Source organism: Peromyscus eremicus, chromosome 13 (assembly GCF_949786415.1).
Source record: "Peromyscus eremicus chromosome 13, PerEre_H2_v1, whole genome shotgun sequence".
NCBI lineage: Eukaryota > Metazoa > Chordata > Mammalia > Rodentia > Cricetidae > Peromyscus > Peromyscus eremicus.
In genome coordinates, this window is record NC_081429.1 from 25,609,588 (window position 1) to 25,630,941 (window position 21,354).

Below are 21,354 nucleotides of genomic sequence, written 5' to 3' on the forward strand. Positions count from 1 at the left end.
TATCATTAGTTATATCATGTAGTGTAATTCATCATTGATGGTCATAAAAAGACTCTCCATTTTCTCTGTCTGTCCTCAGGTACTATCATATTCCATAAAATATTGCTCACACATTAAAATGATTATTGAATACCTGGGTGAAATAATATTGAACATTTTAGAACAAATCCATGTGTTCAACTCTTCCAATTTCACATTTCATTTAGTACAAAATATCTACCCAAGACACAGCTGCTTCAGAGGACAAGCCTCATCTCGTGTTACTTTATATGTTGAAAACCAAGTCAGCATAGTCTTGAAATGTATTACGTGAGTATAAGCCTCCAGGACTATCCCCTTTTTAGCTTATTTGTTTATATTTATTTATTTAGCACGGTACTGGAGAATATCCCCAAGGTGTCTCTCATGCTTGGCAAGCACTCTATCACCTAGCTGTTTCTTTAGCTCTATCTTTAAAGTTAAGTCCATATTTGAAAAACCAAAACTGCCCTCCATGAAATCTGGTTAATAGACAAACGCTTTCTCATAAGTTAGCTTGTGCTGTAGCTTTGCTAAAGACGTATATTTAACCCCTAGATTAAATAGATCCTTTCCTGCCGTATCCACTGTTACCATCATCACAGGTTCATAGGAAGATTGTCCCAGGATTTCCATTGTTAGTAGCGTCTCTTCAGTGGAAGATTTTATTTATAGCCTCTTCCTGATCCACTTCTATCATAAATCTTGAGTTCCTTTCTGTGTCTTTGGGTCTCTCTGTCTGTCTCTGTCTCTCTGTCTTCTCTCTCTTTCTCTCTCTCTCTCTCTCTCTCTCTCTCTCTCTCTCTCTCTCTCTCTCTCTCTCTGTCTTCTTCTTCTTCTTCTTCTTCTTCTTCTTCTTCTTCTTCTTCTTCTTCTCTCTCTCTCTCTCTCTCTCTCTCTCTCTCTCTCTCTCTCTCTCTCTCTCTCTCTCTCCTCTCCAGACATACCATCTTTGTGTAGACATTCTTTGGGCCAGAAAAAGTTCCTAGACTTTAACTTCCAGGCCAGTAGAACTCAGGACCCATGGGAGGCAGAAGTAAAAATCTAAGAGGTACAAGAGTACAGCTCACCTGCCATCTTCTGCCTCACTGACACGGCTGATTCCTTCGTGCCTGGGAAATGGCTCCCCCAGGCTTCCCTGTATGGCCACATTGTCACTGAACAGCTGCTACTTGAATCATACTATGGACCGACCACCCGCGGAAATTCTGCATGCATGCGTTATCAATGATTAAGTATTTACACTGTACTTGAGATTGGATAGATGAACTGAGTCTCTGCCTTCCTAATTTAGTAAACTAACCAATCTCAAAAGACCGATAGTTAAAATTTCCCATCAGTAGTTTTGAACTCTTAAGTCATGACATGGGAGGGATCACTTAACTGACATGTTCAAGGCAGCGGGCTCAATCCTGAGCAGCAACAGACAGAAAATAAAAGAATAAGTGAGGAGCCTCAGGAGACGTAGACATAGACAGTCAGCATTGTCGTGAGCTCGCAAATGCCATGTGTCCCCTGGAAAAGTCAGGCTTGGACCTCTCTAAAGTCCATGTCTTTCTTCATGAGGCCAGGTACGTGCATTTTAGCCTGCCCTGTGTGCTCACTAGCCATTTATCTTTCCATTTTTGAAAATCTGAAATGACATTTTTGAATTGGCTTTCCAGAACAATGCTTAAAATGGCAATTTTTATACTGTAGGAAGCTTCTTTTTTTTTTTAAGTTTTAAGCAAACTGTCAGGATGACCTCAGTCGGGGCCTGCAGAGCACACTGTGTTAAAGTCAAAAGAAAATAAAGTTCCCTGCTGGAGCCACAAGGCTGTTTCCAGAGCTTGGGGACATCCTGAGCTCAGACGTGAACTCAGTGTGAGCTCCCACTACAGGAACTGCAGGAGCTAAGTCTCCTGCTGACTAAGTTGATCTTGAGGCCCAGAGTCTTCTGTTCAGGTCCTTACGGCCGAGAGCCTTTCAGTCTCTGGTCATTCTGCTTTCAATTGTGAACATTTAGCCAAAAACCTTAAACCAGGGTGTTAGCCCTCCTTCACCATGGCAAAGTAACCAGGAAAATCAACTTAATAAAAGAGGATTTGTTTAGGCTCATGTTCCTGAAGAGGTGAGGCGCTAGCTCACTTAGCCCTGTGGATTTGCACCTGTGGTGGAGTGGCACATCATGGTAGATATGTATGACAGAGGAAGCCTATTTATCCCACAGCAGCCAGTAATTAAAAAGAGCGAGAGCTGGAAGGAGCCTAGATCACAGTACTTCCCAATGACCTCACTTCCTCCCCAGAAGCTCCACCTACCAAAGTATCCATGGCCTACCAATGACACTGCAGGCCAACAGCCAAGCCCTCAACACACTGACCTTCTTCGGAGTTATTTAGGATCCAAACCATGGCAACCAGGAGACATGACATGAGACTCAGCCAGTACGCTTCCTTCCTTACTCTGTTTACAGGACACTTGGCTCTCTGAGAGCAGAAATACGTGGGCAGATTCCCCCATATCTCTGGTCTATTCGTCTTGCTATCTGCAGCTGATTAATATATGGGCTTGTATTAAACATTAATGTTATTAGTATGTAAATACATAATTGTATTTAACATTAACACTAATATGTTTGGGTACTATAATTATTCCTACAGAATTCCAAACAGAAAGTTATGACGGACAGAGTGATACAAAGTCATGTCCTAATGATTTAATGTGCCACAGGCTCCTTTTGTTCATCTTTTTTTTTTTTTTCAGTCTTCCCCCCCCCCCCCGCCCTTACAGAATGCTTTCTTTGTGCCTGTAGTAATGGCTTGTTGCTAACAGGAAGATATACAAGTGATGAAGCATTAAGCCCCTGCAAGGAACTTCAGCAGGGAAAGACCAAAACAAACAGTCCTTTGGGTCCTAGGGAGTGGATACTGTAAAATCACAATACAAAACTGTCTCTGCCATAGTGCCAGGGTTTCCACAGAAACCTAGCCCTGTAGATATGCTGCATTGTGATTAACATGTAAAGAGTTGGGGCCAGAGGCTGAATACTGCTGAGTGCAATTTCCAGGATCGAATTTGGGCAGCTCACAATCACCTGTAACTCCAGCTCCAAAGGATACCATACCTTTGGTTTCAGCTGACATCAGCGTGTGCCTATATACGTACTCCCACACTTAAACATAATAAAATATTTTTTTAATTCATGGAAAGAAGAAAAGCCAGGGAAAGATACATTGCGCTACTGGGATCGTAAAGGAAAACAGAGTTACTGTGTCAAAGAACTTGGAAACGATTTCAGCCCAGTGTTTTAGTACTCCAGTGTGATCCCATCTCTCAGGCTGAGGCAGGATTGAGCGCTCCAGCCTGGGCTGTGCAGCAAGAATCTGTCTTAGAAAACAAAACAACAGTAAGATTGCATTTCACAGTTTCCTTGTCTCATAGTTCCTTCCATCCTTACAAAGGTGAGAGAGACCTTTCCATTAATGCACGAAAGCTGCTTTTAGGAACAGCCTGGGGTCCCTCAGAAACCCAGCAGTAGTGTGGAGCCACAGAAAGAACCGTTTACACCTACGAAGGGAAGAGCTAACTTTATGCCTTGTTCTTCACCCCTCAGGTCTTTGCCCAAGACGGGTCTGGAACTTAACGGGGTTCCCATGACCCCTGCGATTGCTTCCAGTCAGCGATGAAAGGGTTATCGGGTAGCCGCAGCCACCACCACGGGATCACCTGCGAGTCGGCCTGTGACTCACTGTCACACCACTCAGACCACAAGCCGTACCTGCTGAGCCCGGTGGACCACCACCCTGCGGACCATCCCTACTACACCCAGCGGAATTCCTTCCAGGCCGAGTGCGTGGGACCCTTCAGTGACCCGCTGGCCAGCAGCACCTTCCCACGCAGGCACTACACCTCGCAGCAGGAGCTGAAGGACGAGAGTGCCCTGGTGCCACGCACACTGGCCACCAAGGCGAATCGCATCCCCGCCAACCTGCTGGATCAGTTTGAAAGGCAGCTGCCCCTCAGCCGGGATGGCTACCACACGCTACAGTACAAGCGCACCGCTGTGGAACATCGCAGCGATAGCCCCGGACGCATCCGGCACCTGGTCCACTCGGTCCAGAAGCTCTTCACCAAGTCGCATTCCCTGGAGGGGCCATCCAAAGGCAGCGTCAATGGGGGCAAGGCCAGCCCCGATGAGTCGCAAACTGTGAGATATGGCAAGCGCAGCAAGAGCAAGGAGAGGCGTTCAGAGTCCAAGGCCAGATCCAATGCCTCCAACGCCTCCCCCACCTCTCCCAGCTGGTGGAGCTCAGATGACAACCTGGATGGCGACATGTGCCTCTACCACACACCATCGGGTGTGATGACCATGGGCAGGTGCCCTGACCGCTCTGCTTCACAGTACTTCATGGAAGCCTACAACACCATCAGCGAGCAGGCGGTGAAGGCCTCCCGGAGTAACAATGACGTCAAGTGCTCCACCTGTGCTAACCTGCCCGTCAGTCTGGATGCCCCTCTTCTGAAGAAGAGTGCCTGGTCCTCCACTCTCACCGTGAGCAGAGCCCGAGAGGTTTACCAGAAAGCCTCGGTGAACATGGATCAGGCCATGGTGAAGTCCGAGGCATGTCAACAAGAGAGGTCCTGCCAGTACCTACAGGTACTATCTATTGTCAATGATAGATGTTGTGAAATTGCTCCTGACTCGGTTGTTGTGGTCTTTGCTCCTGGGTTCTAGTCTTGGCTCTATTCAGAACTGTCTATATAAACTCAAGCAGATTATTTATTATTTCAGTGAGTAATGGCAGCTATCGGGAAAATTCAAGGAAGCACATTCAACCAGCTTCTCCCCGTTCTCTTAAGATATTAGGCAGTGTGCACACATCTTCCTTGTGGCAGTGATTATCCCCAGCCCACCCCGATTCCAAGACACAGAAAACCAGGATGTTACCCTGCAGAGGTGGAGACAGAAGGAGGCAGTTTGGGGACCTGATAAGCACAGCTGCAGAAGCTCAGGACAACAGAGGAGAGGAGGGTGAAGGGGAGACATCAGTGCATAAAATACAATTAGTGTCAGCATGTAAATCCCACACACAGCCTCCAAGGCAGGCTGCTCTTCCCTTTCCACTTCTGCTCCTGTTCCCGCTTCTGCCTCCAGCTGCCTTCCACAAGATTCACCTGGATAAAAATATCAGCGAGGGCAGGCAGACTACCTTCCCTCTTCCCTCCCTCCAGTATTGTTCTTCCTGAGACGCAGTGCTCCCCGCAGAATGACCCTCGTGGTTTTCCCCCCATTTCAGAGCATCTCTGTCTCTCTTTCTTTCCTGATGTCCCTGTCTTTCAGTGAAAGTTTTTACTAGACCTTAAAAGCAGCATGCCATAATCATCTCCATTCTCTCCTTCCGAAGAAATACAAGAAGAAATTCTTCCAGTGAGAATGTGGTCATTTTTCCCTCATTAAACTCTTTCTGATAAATACAGTTTTCGTGGGAGTACCTATCCCAAGCCCTGAGAATATCCTAGGTTGACAGTCCTGAGCAAAGACAAGGCCCATGCCTGAACTTTAGAAGAAGCTACCATGTCACAAATACATGTTAGTATTTCCTACTTAAAAAGTAGGATTGCCTAGTTTACTGTATGATTGTTCTGTATATAAATAAACATCAAAAGAAGCTAGAGAAATTTCTCAGTGGTTAAGAGCACTGGCTGCTCTTGCAGAGGATCCAGGTTCAGTTCCCAGCATCCACATAGTGGTTTGCAACCATCTGTTAACTCCGGTTCCAGGAGATCTGACACACACTTCTGACCTCTGCAGGCACCAAGCACACACATGGTACACATACATAGATGCCGGCAAAGAACTATTAATAATGCTCCAGCTAGGCCGGGCAGTGGTGGCACACGCCTTTAATCCCAGCACTCAGGAGGCAGAGCCAGGCAGATCTCTGTGAGTTCGAGGCCAGCCTGGGCTACCAAGTGAGTTCCAGGAAAGGCGCAAAGCTACACAGGGAAATCCTGTCTCGAAAAAACAAAAAATAAAAATAAAAATAAAAAAAATAATGCTCCAGCTAAAAGATTCATCTGACCCACTTAGTATAGAAAAAAGAAGTGAACTCAAATAAAGGCTTAATGGGTTACACTGTCAGAATGTGTCAGAAATGGGACTAGAACCTTCGTCTCTTCAAAAGAAATGACCATTATAAGGGCTGCAAGCTAAGGATTTAGAAATTATTTAAGCACATAAATTTTATCCAATATTGAAAGTGAAGTACTCTGATAAAAAATAATTGTCTGGATACAGAGGTGTCCAAGAAATGGGCATGTTTTCTATGAGAAGGCTCTGTGACTAATGACTGTTATGCCCTGTGCTATTGTAAGTCGTGGTAGGATATGAGAAATTAGAAGTATTAGACTTAAGAAGGATGCTCTCCATGAATGCAACACCAGCCATTGTTAGTAATAGAACACTCACTTGTACTTGTACAATAGTTTATGTTCTTCCTCCTGAAATTCATTTTTCTTTTCTTTTTTTTTTTGGGGGGGGGGATGAGACAGGATTTCTCTGTGTATTTTTGGTGCCTGTCCTTGATCTCACTTTTTAGACATGCTGGCCTCAAACTCACAGAGATCCGCCTGGCTCTGCCTCCTGAGTGCTGGGATTAAAGGTGTGCACCACCATCACCCGGCTTTTCTTTTCTTTTTTATGCCTTTTAAAGTCAAAATCTCAATGGTAGAGAAGGAAAGAAGAAAATGGATATTAACCACAGAGTCATTGTGTACTGGGCACTGTGGTGAACATGTTCTATCTTCAATATGGATGCAGTAAGACTATTCACAAGAGAAGAAACTGAGGCTTTGACCTGGAGGTTATAGGACTGAAATTTGGGCTTGTTCCTACTCCATACCAAAGCTAAGTAGGAAAGTGAGGAAGAAGTACGTTTTCAAAATAATCGTTTCGAGCATTTTTCAGTAACGTCAGAATGAAATGTTCAAAATCAAAGTGTGGGATTTAATACAGTCATGTCAATGGATCTCATACTTCAGTGAATAGAAACCTCTACTTTCAAATTATTTACCTTCCATAGGCTAGTTTTTTTTTAATAATGCATTTAAGAGAGCTATAAGAAAAACTGAATATTCCTGAAGAGGGGGAGAGTAGGCGATGCCTCCTGAGACCTGAGTTCCAACAATTCTCTTGGTTCTAGAAGGAGAGACAAAGAATCCATCATCCTGTGGAAACTCTTCTCAGAAAATAGGATTAACAAGCTCCCATCAGCTCTTGGGGGATAATTTCATGTATAAACTCATCGTAGAAGCAAATTTGGAGGAGAAAAAAGAGTTGTTTTGTTTTGTTTTCTAGTAATATGACTACATGTGCTGATTTAAAGCCATATTTAGTCATATTTAACATCACCATCACAAGGTCTAGTGAGCAACAACCTACAAGCCCACTCAACCAGGAACACTAGGCTTTTCTTCCCTATTGACCGCTAACCGGTGACATTGCTGGAGCCATCCTTCAGATTCCTGAGCCTCCTTCATCTACTAGGGAAGGAGATACTTGGTTCTAGAAGGCTGTAATCTCTCTACACACTTCCAAATTCATAAACTGAGTATTTCAGTGTACTAATCAGAGCAATTTCCATGAGTTGGAAGGCCGGTAACTCTCGATTCATAAACACTTGCCAAAAGCAGATGCTTCTCAAATGTTACTGAATTTGTTCTTTGAAATTTTAAAGGCATTTCACAGAGGGAAAAATATAGACTTAGAAAACTATGTTGAATATCTTGACCAAGGGCACACAGCAACAGGAAGAGCCAAAACTGAGTCTTTTCCCTTTGAAGTCTGAATTGTTTCCATTCACCAGGCTCAATCCTCTCACATAATCTCTGGGTTAGAAACCATCTAGATCTCATTTAGTACACAAAACAACTTTGAAAAGTACTATATTTGTTTTAACTATTTTCAGAACTCTTTCCCATACAGAGATGGGTGTCCATTATGGTATTTTCATCCATTTGCCTAACAAACGCCGATCGTATTCATCCTCTATTCCCCTCCGCCTCTGCCCCCCCCCCACTTCTTCCCAAGAAGTTCTTTTTTGCTTTTGCTTTATAGACAAAACTGAGACACAAAGAATTCAGATTATGCAGGGCAGCCAACAGCTGACTCCAGTTCTATAATGTGTTTCAGACATAGATATAAATGTGTTTTATTATTTGTCTTAGTCTGCATCAGACTCATGTGTGCACTGGACCTGCAATGTGTCCATGCCAGTAAAAGAACATACATGTGAAATTAGGCTACCAGTGCAAAGAAAAGCGAAATCCCTAATTTGATTCAAAACCAAATTAGTATTCACTAATTAATATTAATTAGTGAATCAATTCACTAATTAATGTTAATAAGTATTCACTAGATAATAGAACTTCAATACTAAAATGCCTTCTGCTTTTGGAGAGTTTCACTCAGCATGAACTTAATGCAACTCCTTGCCAGGACTGTGTAAGAGATGAGGGGTCTGTGTGTGTCTCGCCTGTGGCTGTCCAGGGTTCACTCATAATCACTGTACACTCCAGTCAATACACTCAATGGGTGCTGTGTGCTCACTCACAAGCTGTTTTAGTTAATTTTTTTTTTAAAAAGGCTCCCCCTTTTCCCAATATTGTTATTTTTAAATGTCAAGAATCAGATGTCTGCTGTTGAGAACTATTGTACCGCTGCCAGTGACTGCCTGTATCAGGGCTTGGAGCAGGAGCATGGATTTGAAGACATTAAAACTGTTTAATTCTCAGTTGAGATGTGGTTGGCTTTTGTACATTTGGAATAGAGCATTTATGGCACATCTCAGGGTAAGTGCTAATAGTTAAGTAAACAGAATAGGCTGGGAGGAGGGTTGTTTTCTTTTTCTTTTTCTTTTTTTCTTTTTTAAGTAGAATTCTTGGTTGTGTTTATGCCTCTTTATATAAACGTTCCGTGTTGAGTGAGTGGCACATTCAGCCATTCAGAAGAGAAAGATTTTTAGATTTCCAACTGTTCACCTAAGAAGAAGGGGAAAAAAAAATCCCTTCGAATCGTGTATTTAGCATTCATCCTTCATCCAGCGGCAGAAACAGGAAAGGGGAAGGGAAGGGAACCCTCTCCTCTCCCGAGAGAAGCCGAGAGTCACACAGAGGGAGCGAGAGAGCGCAGACAGGGACCGAGGAAGCCAGCTCTCTCAGAGATGAAGCTGTAGACAGCAAAATGATCGACCTTTTTAAGGCTGAGTGGGTTTCTTCAGTTTGTGTGCAAGTTTCCAGAAATGGAAGGACTGACCAGGTTTGGGTATAAGTAACTCTTCTATTACTTTGTGTTTGATGGATGTGAGTAGTTGGTTTAGAAGGGATTTTTGCAAAGAGGGGGAGAGTGTGTGGATAGTTTGGTTGTTTTGTTATTTTTTCCCCGTCTCTATAAACAATGCCTAGTGTGTCGGAAAGAGCTAACAAGCTAACGTATGTACAGATGGTGGGAAACAGGTGAAGACATCAGGTGTCTACAAGTCACTGTGCGCAGAGGCTCCCTAAAATCCTGTTTCTCATGTTCCTGGAGTGCATGTTAAGGGGCTGGAGGATGCTAAATGGCTGGTGATTTGAATGCGATCGGTCATTTTTCTGAACAAGAATCCTCAGCACTTACTGGTCCTTTTCAGAATTTAAATTTGTGGATGATGGGATCTTTTTCATTTTTTGGAATGGTTTTTGTTTTTGTTTTGTCTGTTGTTTGCATGAGATACCACAAGATCTTTAAAGATGCATTCCTAGCAAATGTGGGACCGGGGTTTTATTTAAAAGTGCGGGTACACTTGTTTTTCAAATCTCTCTCAAGACTGTTTCCATCTTTGCCCAGTGATAGTTGTTTTTGTTTTTGTTTTTGTTTGTTTGTTTGGTTGGTTGGTTGGTTTTGGATTTTTGTGGCTGGGGTTATTTTTTTCTTTTCTTTCCTTTCCTCTTCTTGCCTTAAAACAATTTAAATTGTACTAATTCAGTTTTAACTATTTCATATGAATTTTATTAAAACTGCCAATTCTGCTTATGACTTTGCTAACTGTGGTGTTGCCTGGCTGCCCTGTCTAAAAACCTTATCAACTACATTAATTAATAGTTTTCTTTATTTTTCATTGGTATTGCCAAGGACCTTGAGTACATTTTATATGTGGCTCGTACAAGCCTCTCTTTATTTTTGATCTTAATAGAGATGCCTCTCCCACCGAGAGACAGAGGTGAGGCTGCTCCTGTTGGATGCTAACTTTGAATGTTGAGGCCATGACCACCCACAGAACCCTGGGCATTCTGCTGCCCTCTGTCCTCCGCTCTGATTCTCTACAGTCCTTTCACTATAGCCTCCACCTAACTAATAGGGGGAGAAAAACAATTGGCGAGGCACCCTGAGAAATCAGGGGTGCAGGCTGACTCCGCGGTAGGAGAGAGACATCACAAGTTAACAGGAAAGGGCTCCGAAAGGAGACTTCCTGATTCTTGGTCCTTGACTCAGTGTTCCCATACCACTGCTAACAGTATGCAGAGCATCTGGTGAGCCACAGCCGGAGGTCTGTGTACTTTTGCTTATCTCACCAAATTTCAATCTACTAATTAAAGAGGCAGCATTGGTTAGGAGAGTGTAAAAGAGGAAATCCAACCTGGGATCACTCAGTGGCCATGGACTTGACTTCTCTTTTTCTACTCTCCCTTACGAACTAACCACTTAGTGGATTACAGTTTAAAGATGACAACTCAAGGCTCACCATGTCTTTTGGAGAATCATCTTTAAACTCCAGTGCATTTGAAACTGTGTGGCATTATGGGACTTACTAGGGTGATTGTGAATGGCAGAATACATCAGTTTCTTGTTCCAGATGTTTGTGTGTGTGTGTGTGTGTGTGTGTGTGTGTGTGTGTGTGGCTAGTAACAAAACCACACTGGCTTTGGTTTGTAATTAAGGTTATATTTTTCTCCGTTTAGGGGGTTCAATGTCTTTTAGTGGATCATTGTGAGTTAGAGTTCAATGAAATCAATGTTGCAATTAATTAATCTCAGTATCATTTTTCTCATTTTGTAAGAACATGTGTTGCTAGGATCCATGACCACAGAGCTCAGGCAGGCTTGACTCATGTGGAACTGCCATCTTATATTGATCTAAGACACAGAAATCTCAAATTCCATAGGTTTCTAAAATCACAATACCACCTAACGGATTTTTCTGTCATTAGCCAAGGAAGTTTGATGGAGGAAAAAAAAATGTGCATTTTCAGGTATAACTAGTTTAAATAGTCTGCATTAAGGTGTGTGACTATACTATAATTTGTATTATTCATCTGAGAAGTTAAACCCTTATTTTTGTCCAGAGAGAAGAAAGCACATATAGCTTTGCTTATAGGACTCACTGACCTATTTCTCAAGACCATCTTTTCTGGCCCCCACCAGCAGGCCAGGAACTGCCACGTGTGTGACATCATAACACAGGGGGCATTTTTTTTCTCCTGTGTGTGTGTGTGTGTGTGTTTGTCTATGTTCTTAAACTGGAATCACAGTAGGGAAGTACTTTAATTTCTTTCAGTGAATGATTGCCAGTTGGAATGATTTCCAAGTTAGTTGATTCTCCAACACCTGAGCCCTCTCTGTTTGTAACTGAAAGATGATGGCATAGAAGTTATTTGATTACTGTGAACACAATCAAAATAGGTAAAGAGGAGAACAGTGTACAGGAAGGCATCATGTGTCCCTTGTGTTTCTTTGGACCAATTTCTTATTTCTACTATTTTTAATTCTTTTAGAGATTACCCACATGGACAGCAAAAACCTCTTTTGATGCTTTGATCCTACAAATGTAAGAAAATACAGAGTTTACCTTTAAAACTGCTTTTCTTCATTTGCTAAAACTTAATGCTGTGCCATACTTTGTGTATCTGAGCCACACACTGAGGTTTCTAGGTAAGCTCATGATATTAGAGCACTGTTCCTGCTCACTCAAGAATTTCTAATCATTGTCCTCGATGACTTAGGAAAGCTGAACACACTCTTGTGAAATGGAAAAACTATCTGTGAAGCATAGTAAGTGTTACTGTGTTCACAGGTGCGTGGATCTACTCCCTCACCTCCTCCTCCGCACCTGGGCACCCACACTTCTACATAACACATCTGTGCTTTGGATGTCTTTGATCTCTGGTGAAATCAAATCTCTTTTAAATGGGCCACTTCACAAAAGCCATGGAAGAATAGCTATGAAGTAAGGAACCTCCTCCCCCGCACCTTTTTTTTCAATCGATCCAAGTAAAAAGTCATTACCTTACTTTTTCAGTCTTATTTCAGATCATTAATCTAGGCATGTCCTGACTTCCTCGTGTGAGGACAAAGCCAGTGTCAGTCCTTTTAATTCAAAGACATATTCAATAACCATGAAAAAAAAATGTCTTCTGTCCTGTGCAGCCTTTGAAGCCCCACAATTTAATACATATCTTCAGGATTGTCCAATACACTGATTTAACTATCTATTGTCCAATACACTGATAAAACTATCTTATTTTTATTTCCTTCTACGTTGTCATTTTCTGACTAACAGACACTCCTCATTGGAACATCATCCCCTAAACCTCCTCACTCACAATCTCTTCCCGATAGTCTAGACTCTACAGCTTCCTGTTACTTTATGTAGCAACCATCTTATAAAAGAATCTTCTGGAATTATTTAGCTCTGCTTACTCTATTCAAATGACAAAAGGAAATACCTTGACAAGATCTGTCGTCTCAAAGGAGACTTCCACTGGCAGTCTTTCTGCCTGATGGTCTGTGCTCTCTCCATTCCCCACTCTCTCTCACATTCTGCTAAAGCCCGAAGGTTCTTTTCAAATTCTTGCTGATACATTCTTTGGAGGCAAAGAGGTCGAGAATGACCCGAGAGTCACATGTGACACATGTTTGTGCTTTAAAAGGCTCATAGGAGACAAAGATACTTGTCAGCTAAATAATTCTCTACAATTTGTAGCTCTGTAGTCACAAAGTACGTATTATATTTTTATTTTATTTATTATTCGCGTGTGTGTGTGTGTGTGTGTGTGTGTGTGTGTGTGTGTGTGTGATGCCTGTGTGTGGACACAGTTCACATGTGCCACACATGCAGGTGGAGATCAGAGGACAACTTCCATGTGTGTGTCCTCTCCTTCCTCCATGGGTTCCAGGGGTTGAGCTCAGGCTGTCAGCTTGTACAGCAAGTACCTTTATCTGTTGGGCCATCTGACAAGCCCCATGCTCATAGTCTTAACTCTTATTTCCCACCCCCAGAATGGATGTATTTCTCCTATTACAGACTGAGCCTTTCTGCATCCTAATGGCTTTACCAGGGGTGGACTATGGTCCAGAAGAGGACAAACAAAGCAGGACAGATCCACTTTTGGATATGTGATCTTTAGGTCCAACTCTTATTAGGGTGCAGGGTCTGGATTCTGAGGACTGCATGCTTCTCCCCAGCATCTTCCATGTCTCGGCAGTCAGAATCTTTCACCTCACTTCATCAGGATAAAAACTATCTATTGTTTCAAAGGGATACATGGTGTGACACATATATGTGGCATATATAAATTATACACACATATAATGATATGTAGGATAATATGTTTGGGACAATGAGAGCAAATATATCAAATCAGGGTAACTGCGCAGAAGCTAAGAGAACAATATCCTGGAAGAACAAAAGGCTGAGAGGATGGGCGACTGAGAAAAAGATCTGCCTGCAAGGTTGGAAACACTACCTGATGCAAGGCATGATGGTATCTACATGGGGACAAGTGACCACAACCATATCCCATATAAGCCTGTAGTGAACCATTTTTAATAGTCATATACCACTGAATATCCCTCTATCCATTTAGAGGTAGTTCCCATGACATCATGTGCTCAAGAATTACATCGAAGGCATCTGTTAAGTGAGGATTTCTGGCATCAACCCAAGAGATTCTGATGGCATACTACATCTGGAATGACTTCAATAGAATCTGTCCAAGAACCTCAAGTAACTCAATTCCAGGGAGCTGTAGGCTTAGTGTCTCGTGTGCTTTCCTGTAGGAGGCAGTAGAGTCTAACTGATGGAAATGTGGGCTTCACGTGCTCAGCCAAGCTTTGATGTTATCACTGGACTCTCTCAACCCAATGCTTCCATTTTTTAACCCGTAAAGTGGGCATGAAGATATGATTTTGTTTGCTTCAGGCGCTAGGGGGAAAAAAAAAATGAGGATTTAGGCAATCAATTAAAATAATTGATTGTGTGAAAGGTTTCCTAAGTATACGTGTTCAGCCACGAATATGCTTTGAATCTTTCCTTTGTTTGGTGTATCATAACATAACACTTTTTTTTTCCCTCTTCTATTTTGCTTACATAGGCATGCCTGATTTCATGGACAAGGAAAACCTCCTCCCTACCCACCCCACTTCCCCCTACCCCATGTACGATAATGGTATATCTTAATCACAATGAGGAAACTTCCTTTACCAGGTGCCAGCGGAACACCTGCAGCTGGTGACGAGAAGTGAGAGGCCTACAAAGGGCCAGGTCAGGTATCTTAGCCTCCGTGGAGCGGATTTTCACATGGCTTGGCATTTGCTGGTAGAACACAATTCCAGCCTGTCCAAGCGTTCATCCCCACGATCCTTGCATTTACTTCTGCAGTGTTGGTCTGCCAACCCCCTAATGCCTTACTCCAGGCAACCTGGTAAATCAGCAACAGGATGAGTTTAATGAACAGCAACAACTGTGGGATATGTCCGCAAGGTAACTCAACCCACCCTTCTGCCATATCCTTTACGGGCTTAACTAGTTCTCTGAGGAGTGTCTCCTTCCCAGCAACCAGACAGGTATGAGCTTTACGACAGTTGAAGGGTAGCAGCAACAGGTCCTAGGCCATTATCCTCCATTGCTCCTGCCCAAGGTCATCAACTAACCTTCCTGTTCTCTGAAGCTGGGTGCACCGTTCTTTTAAGACTAGAGAACTCCAAAGAATAAACATTTGCTGAAGGCAGGTCCCTCTCAGGACCTCCTCCTCCTCCACAGAACCATCAAAAGCCCAGGCTCTCCTCACATCCATCTGTCTCTTGGCAGTCAGCCCCAAGTCTTCCTACCACACTCGCTTCCTGTGACCACCCAAACGGTGGAAGCAGAGTGCATGGGATGCACGCAGAATTTCACGGAATTGTTTGCTCAAGCAAATGACCTTGCCGTTTTGTTTTGTTGTTGTTATAAAAGAAAAAGTAAGTGATGACAAAGACTGTTCTCTAGTCTCAGCAGGACCGTTAGGTCACAGGGACCTGCAGTCTATTCTTAGAAATCCACCTGCTTGCCGTGTGTTCCATGGGCATCCACCTAGCTGGCAACTCTTCCATCAAGGATTAGCTGTATAGAGAAGTGTCCCCCTTTAAAATTCCTTTGAGGGTTCCAGTTACTTACAGTACTTGAAGACTTCATGGGGTTTTTCATTTCCCCCTCTCCTCTCCTCTCCTTAACTAGGAGAAGTTTAGCTGGCTTCTCTGTAACTTGGAGTGTCAGGAAAAGTAACTGTCATTTGTTTGCAAATGAAACCTGAGCTTTCTGCAAACGACTCCCCTGCAGAATTGTTCCCCCATAACACTCCTCCAGCCTTCCCGTTGATTTTTTAGATAGTTTCCTGTTCTCCCACATCTTGGAAATATTCCATAGCACGCTGAGCAGACACTTTTAGTCAAAAACGCCTATAAATAGCTGATTTTTCCCTTCGTACTGCCTTCTCTTTGAGGCTTCCACAAAGAAGGTGAAACACATCCACCCGAAACAAGCGCTCTCTGTGAGGGATGTGTGGTGAGGCTCATGGAAAATCAGATCCATAGGCTGAAAATTGGTGTGTAGGTTGCTCTCCCATATTTGATGTGTGCAGTCACTGCACAGAAAAAAGAAACATTTTATTTTGTGCCAGGTGATCTCACGAACCAAACAAGCAATAAAGTATGTCTCCTATGGATTTTAATGCTTTGCAAATACGTACTTGGACATTCATGCTACTTTAAAAAATAACCCTGAAGCCAACCGTTACTTCTTAGATTCAATTTGTAGGTCTGAATAACCAATCCCTGTGGCTATCCCTGAGTGGGGAATTTGAAACTGGTCTCATGTCTCTTGCAATCTGCTCTTCCTGACATTCTTTGACTAGCTGGCCAGCCTAGTCTCTTGTCTCCTGTGCCCTGACAACCATCACCATCACCAGGCTTCCCAGCATAGGATTTAGGAAATCCTTAGAAGGCTGTGCCTGTGTTGAGAGAGATCTTAATGTCTTCCTTCACTAATATTACTAAAAAACAGACCTGACCAATCTAATGTAAGAGGTTAATACTAATGCCTCCTACTTCTAGCTAGCTCTCCCTCCCACACACACACCTCTAAAGAGACGAGAATGGAGCCCAGGAATGTTTCCCTGTTCCTGTTGCTTCATCTCCTCTCTCACTTCTCACCTTTTATTTTATTGCACAATTTGAGATAGAAGACTCACCCAAAGTCATCCATTTATAGAGTTCTAGAAAGGCCCCTCCATCGTAGAGAGTGGTGGGGCCAGTAGCAACTGCAAGGTCTTCCTTGGCTCCTCCTGTCCCACAGGGAAACACTCCTTCCTTGGTCACATGAGAGGAATCCTCCAACCACCTCAGTGACCTGCATGCTCAGGGAAGGCCATCCTGTCCCCATGTCCTGTTTCTTCCACTCCAGTCAGATGCTGTCTAATCTCTTTGTAAATGGTAGCATTCATGGTGTCTTCCTTTTTCATTGTTTTTTCATTTTAAAAAATGTTTTATAACCGAGTTAATCCAGTTGGTGCTGCCTTTATGTGCCTGAATACGGGGCCATGCAGTGGAGCATGGGAATTCTAAAAGAGGCTACATCCTAAAAAGAGAGTGATTCACCTTCCTCCAGCAACTATCAACTACCAATTGGCTCCTCAGTAAGGGGTAGGGCCTGGAGATCATCTACCTCAACTCTACTCAAACTTTAGACCAGAGAGCACACCAATAACAGAAACAGAGATGTGAATAAGATATAACCCACATATCACACAATCCTCCAACTTAATGTGTATAACCTGATGGTTTTAAGTGTGTTCGCACAATTGTCAACCATCAACACAATTTCAGAACACTTTATTACTCATAGAAGGTATTACGGGACTATTTAGTCATTCTCCACTCCATTCCCCCCCCATCATGTTCCCCCCATCACCTATCCACAAGTACTCACTTGCCTTTCTACTCTCTGTCCCTGTGTTCACCTATTCTGTAAATATTTGTACTTCTCTAATCTCACTATAATTAACCAATGCCTCTGCATTCCCCCCAACCACTCACACCTTGGCTAAGCACCATTCAGCTCACGACTCCTATGAAATAAACTCTTTCAGATTCCACAGATGTGTGAGATCATGAGGCATTAACCTTTCTGTCCCTGAGCTCTTACACCTTACATGGTATTGTCTAGACGTACATGTCTTATCACAGATGACAGGGTTTTATTCTCTCTATGGCCATTGTATGTCTGCCATATTTCCTTTATTGGTTTATATGCCGAGGGACATCTTGGAGAGTGTGAATACTGCTGTAATAATCAGTGCTTTGAGGATCTCTCTTCAACACACAAATTTGTATGTTGAAAGTTCAAATGGTTTACTGGTCATGTGCAGAAACACTACTATGACAGTTCCACTTTTAATATTTCAAGGAAATCCCATACTTTTTATGGTAGCTATCCTAATTTGCATCCTCACCAAAAATGTAGTGTTCGCTTTCTCCTGATTTTTTTCTGACACTCGTCATGTGGCCTTTTTGGTGATAATAACTATTCTAGCAGATGTGAGGTGCAACCTCAATTCAGTTTCGTTTGCATTTGTCTGATCATTGGTGCTGCTGAACATTTTAACATCTTTTGCCGCTTGCATATCTTCTTTTGAAAATATTGCTCTTTTGCTCGTTCTCAAACAGGATTATTGGGTCTGTTTCCTCTTGAGTGTTTTAGTTCCTTACAAATTCTGGAAACCAACTACTTGTCAGATGGATGTTTGCAAATACATTCTCCCTTTTTGGTGAGTTGTCTGGGCGCTGTTGAATGTTTAATTTGCTGTTCGGAGGGCTACTATTAGTCGGTTGTAATCACATTTCTCTTTTTCTGCTTTTGTTGTCTGTGTTTCTGAGATTATATCACAAAGGTCATTGCCCAGATCAATGTAAAGGTGCCTCCCCCATCTGTTTTCTTCAAGTCACTTCATAATTTTGCAAATAAAATTTAGGATCTTTAATCCATTTTGAGTTAATTTTAGAGAAAGGTCTATATTCTTCTATCTGAATACTCATTTTCCAAGACCATTTCTTCAAGCATCTTTCCTGATAGCCATTCCTAGATCCTCTGTCGAAACCAGCTGTGTGTAAGTTCTTGGGCTTATTACTGATCTTCTGTTCTAGTATATGTTTTCATGTCAGTGCTGTGCTGTTTGATGGCCCAGCTTTCACCATGCCACACAGGTCGAGAACTCTGGGCTTCTATTTTCACCCAATTTTTTTTGGGGGGGGCGGTTCAAGACAGGGTTTCTCTGTGTAGCTTTGCACCTTTTCCTGGAACTCACTTGGTAGCCCAGGCTGGCCTCAAACTCACAGAGATCCGCCTGGCTCTGCCTCCCGAGTGCTGGGATTAAAGGCGTGCGCCACCACCACCCAGCTTCACCCAAATTTTTCAAAGAAAATTTAAAATAGTCCTTTTAATTTCTTCATTGACCCCTTTGTCGTTTGAGATCATTTATCGGACTTCCATGTATGTGTACATTTTAAAGCCAGGCAATGTTGTACCTCCATCTCTGTTCTTTTTGCTCAAGATTTCTTTGTGCGTTGGGGATTTTTCTGGTCCACACAAATTTCAGAATTGCTGTATCCTATTTCTTTGAAAAGTATTATTAGTGTTTTGATAGGAGTTGCATAGGATCTGCAGATTGCTTTAGGCAGCAACAGTGTTAAACAATATTTATGTGTCTGATCCACTGAACATCAGATCTTTCTATTTATTTGTGTTTTTTCAGTTTCTCAATGAGGGGATGTTTTATCTCTTTGCATAAATTTATTCCCGGGTATTACTTCAGCTATTGCTAGTGAACTGTATCCTTGATTTCTCTTTTAAATAGTTAACTGATCTTGTGCAGAAACACTACTAATTTATGTTTGTTGGTTGTTGTTGTTTCCCCCCCCCCCCCCGAAACCTTACTGAATTCATTTGTTACAACTAACAGTTCTTAGTGGAATCTCTAAGGTTTTCTATATAAGACGATGTCGGCTGCAAATTTAACGTATTTCCTTTCCAATTTGGGTACCATCATTTCTTTCAGCTAGTTGCACTGGCCAGGAATTGTAATCCTGTGTCGAATAGAAGTGATAAAAATGAGCATCCCTGTCTTGCTCTAGATGTTAAGGAACCGCTTCCAGCTCCTCGTGTTCAGTATCATGGCTGTGCTCGGTCACAGTCCCTGTTGTCATGATGTGTAGTCCTTCTTTACTTAATTTATTAGATTTTATTATGAAGGGATGTTGACTTCGGTCTGCTTTGTTTTTCATCTATTTAAATTATAATAGAGTTTCTGTCTAATTTTACTAATAGGGGGGTGGGTACCACAGTCATGGATTTTCATATATTGAAGCATCCTTCCTTGCATGTATGGAAAGAATCACACCTTCTCATGATGAACAATCTCTGTAGTATGCTATTGTTTTTCACGTGCTAGAATTTTGTTAAGAAGTTTTCCATCTGCATTTCTCAAGGATGTCAAAGATTTATAGTTCTTTTTATTGACTGATTAATTTGGGGACCTCATAAGAAGAGTTTCAAAACACCCCATCCTCTTCAATTGAAATGATTTAAGAAGAATTGATTGTTCTTTGTATGTTGAATGTATTCAACAATGGCACCATTGGGCTCTTACCATTTCAAATAATTACTTATGGGAGATTTTTATTAATAATTTACCCAACTTGTAATTGGACTATACATTTTTACTTCTTTATAATTCAATCGTGGTAGGTTATGTCTCCGGGAATTCATCAAATTCTTGGATTATCCACATTGTTTTAATAACTGTCTCAGTTACTTTTTCTATTGTTATGACAAAATATCCTGACAAACACAAGGAGTAGAGGGGCTTATTTTGTCTCGCAGTTCCAGGGTGCAGTCCATCACGGTAAGAAAGCCGTGGCTGCTCAGATTGCATCCACAATCCAGTAGAAAGTAGAGAATGCTCATATTCAGCTTGTATTCTTCTTTTTATACAGCCTATGTCCCCACTAGGGTATGGTGGGTCTTCCAATCTCAATTAATCTAATCTAGAGCATCCCTTACAACTGTATACAGAGGTTGGTCTTACCAGTAATCATAGATCCTGTCAAGTTTATAATCAATACTTACTATCACAATACTCTATGACCATCCTTCATGCTTCCATTGTGTCTGCTGCGTTGTCTCTGCTTCTGTTCAGTCTCTGGATTTATTTGAATCTTCTCACTTCTTCTCGCTAAGCGTCTACTGGTCTTATCTGTCATTGCTTCAGCTCATGGCCTTGCATTGTCTTCCTAGTCTGTATTTGATCTATTTCTGCTTCAATCTTTACTATTTTCTTTCTTCTGCTCACACTGTTTGAGCTGTTTTTTTTTTCCCTGTCTTATGACTTTCTTGAGGTCCAGCATTAGGTTATTTATTTGAAATCTTTCTTTTTAGGAAGATGTTTATTGCTTCAGTCTTACTTTCTAAAACTGCTTTTTGATACACCCTGTCCTAGTTACTGTTCTGTTGTTATGAAGTGACACCATGACCAAGACAACTTATAAAAGGAAGCATTTGATTGGAGGCTTGCTTACAGTTTCAGAGGATTAGTCCATGATCATCAGAGCAGGCAGGCAGGCAGGCTCTGGAGCAGTAGCTGAGAGCTTACATCCACATCCCCAGGCAGCGGGAGAGACTGAGCAAAACTGCATCTAGCATGGGCTTGTGAACCCTCAAAGATTTCAAATCAGAACAGAGCCCCCCCACCTCTCATTCAAACCACCACACATCCCACAGATTTTGGAATAGCGTGCTTCTGTTTTCATTTGTCTAAAGACATTTTTCTCTTTTCCTTTTAATTTCTTCATTGACCCATTGGCCACTTGGAAGTGTGTTAATTTATTCATAAAGTTTCTAAGACTCCTCTTGTTACCTGTTTCTAGTTTTTGTAGTGGGAAGAGAGACAATGTGATTGCAGTCCCTTACCATTGTTAAGACTTGTTTTAAAGCCAAACAGCAACTCTCCTGGC

The 21,354-nt window shown here is 42.3% G+C and overlaps 1 protein-coding gene across 1 annotated transcript in view; it reads left to right on the plus strand.

The window, feature by feature from the left end:
* Positions 1 to 3,619: 3,619 nt before the first annotated feature.
* LOC131923646 (disks large-associated protein 1-like) overlaps positions 3,620 to 21,354 on the plus strand; it is a 156,169-nt gene continuing 138,434 nt past the window's right edge. Inside the window, exon 1 of the mRNA XM_059278779.1 lies at positions 3,620 to 4,657. Within this exon, the coding sequence (XP_059134762.1) occupies positions 3,683 to 4,657 (975 nt within the window). The 5' untranslated portion in view covers positions 3,620 to 3,682. The remainder of the gene's footprint in view (positions 4,658 to 21,354) is intronic.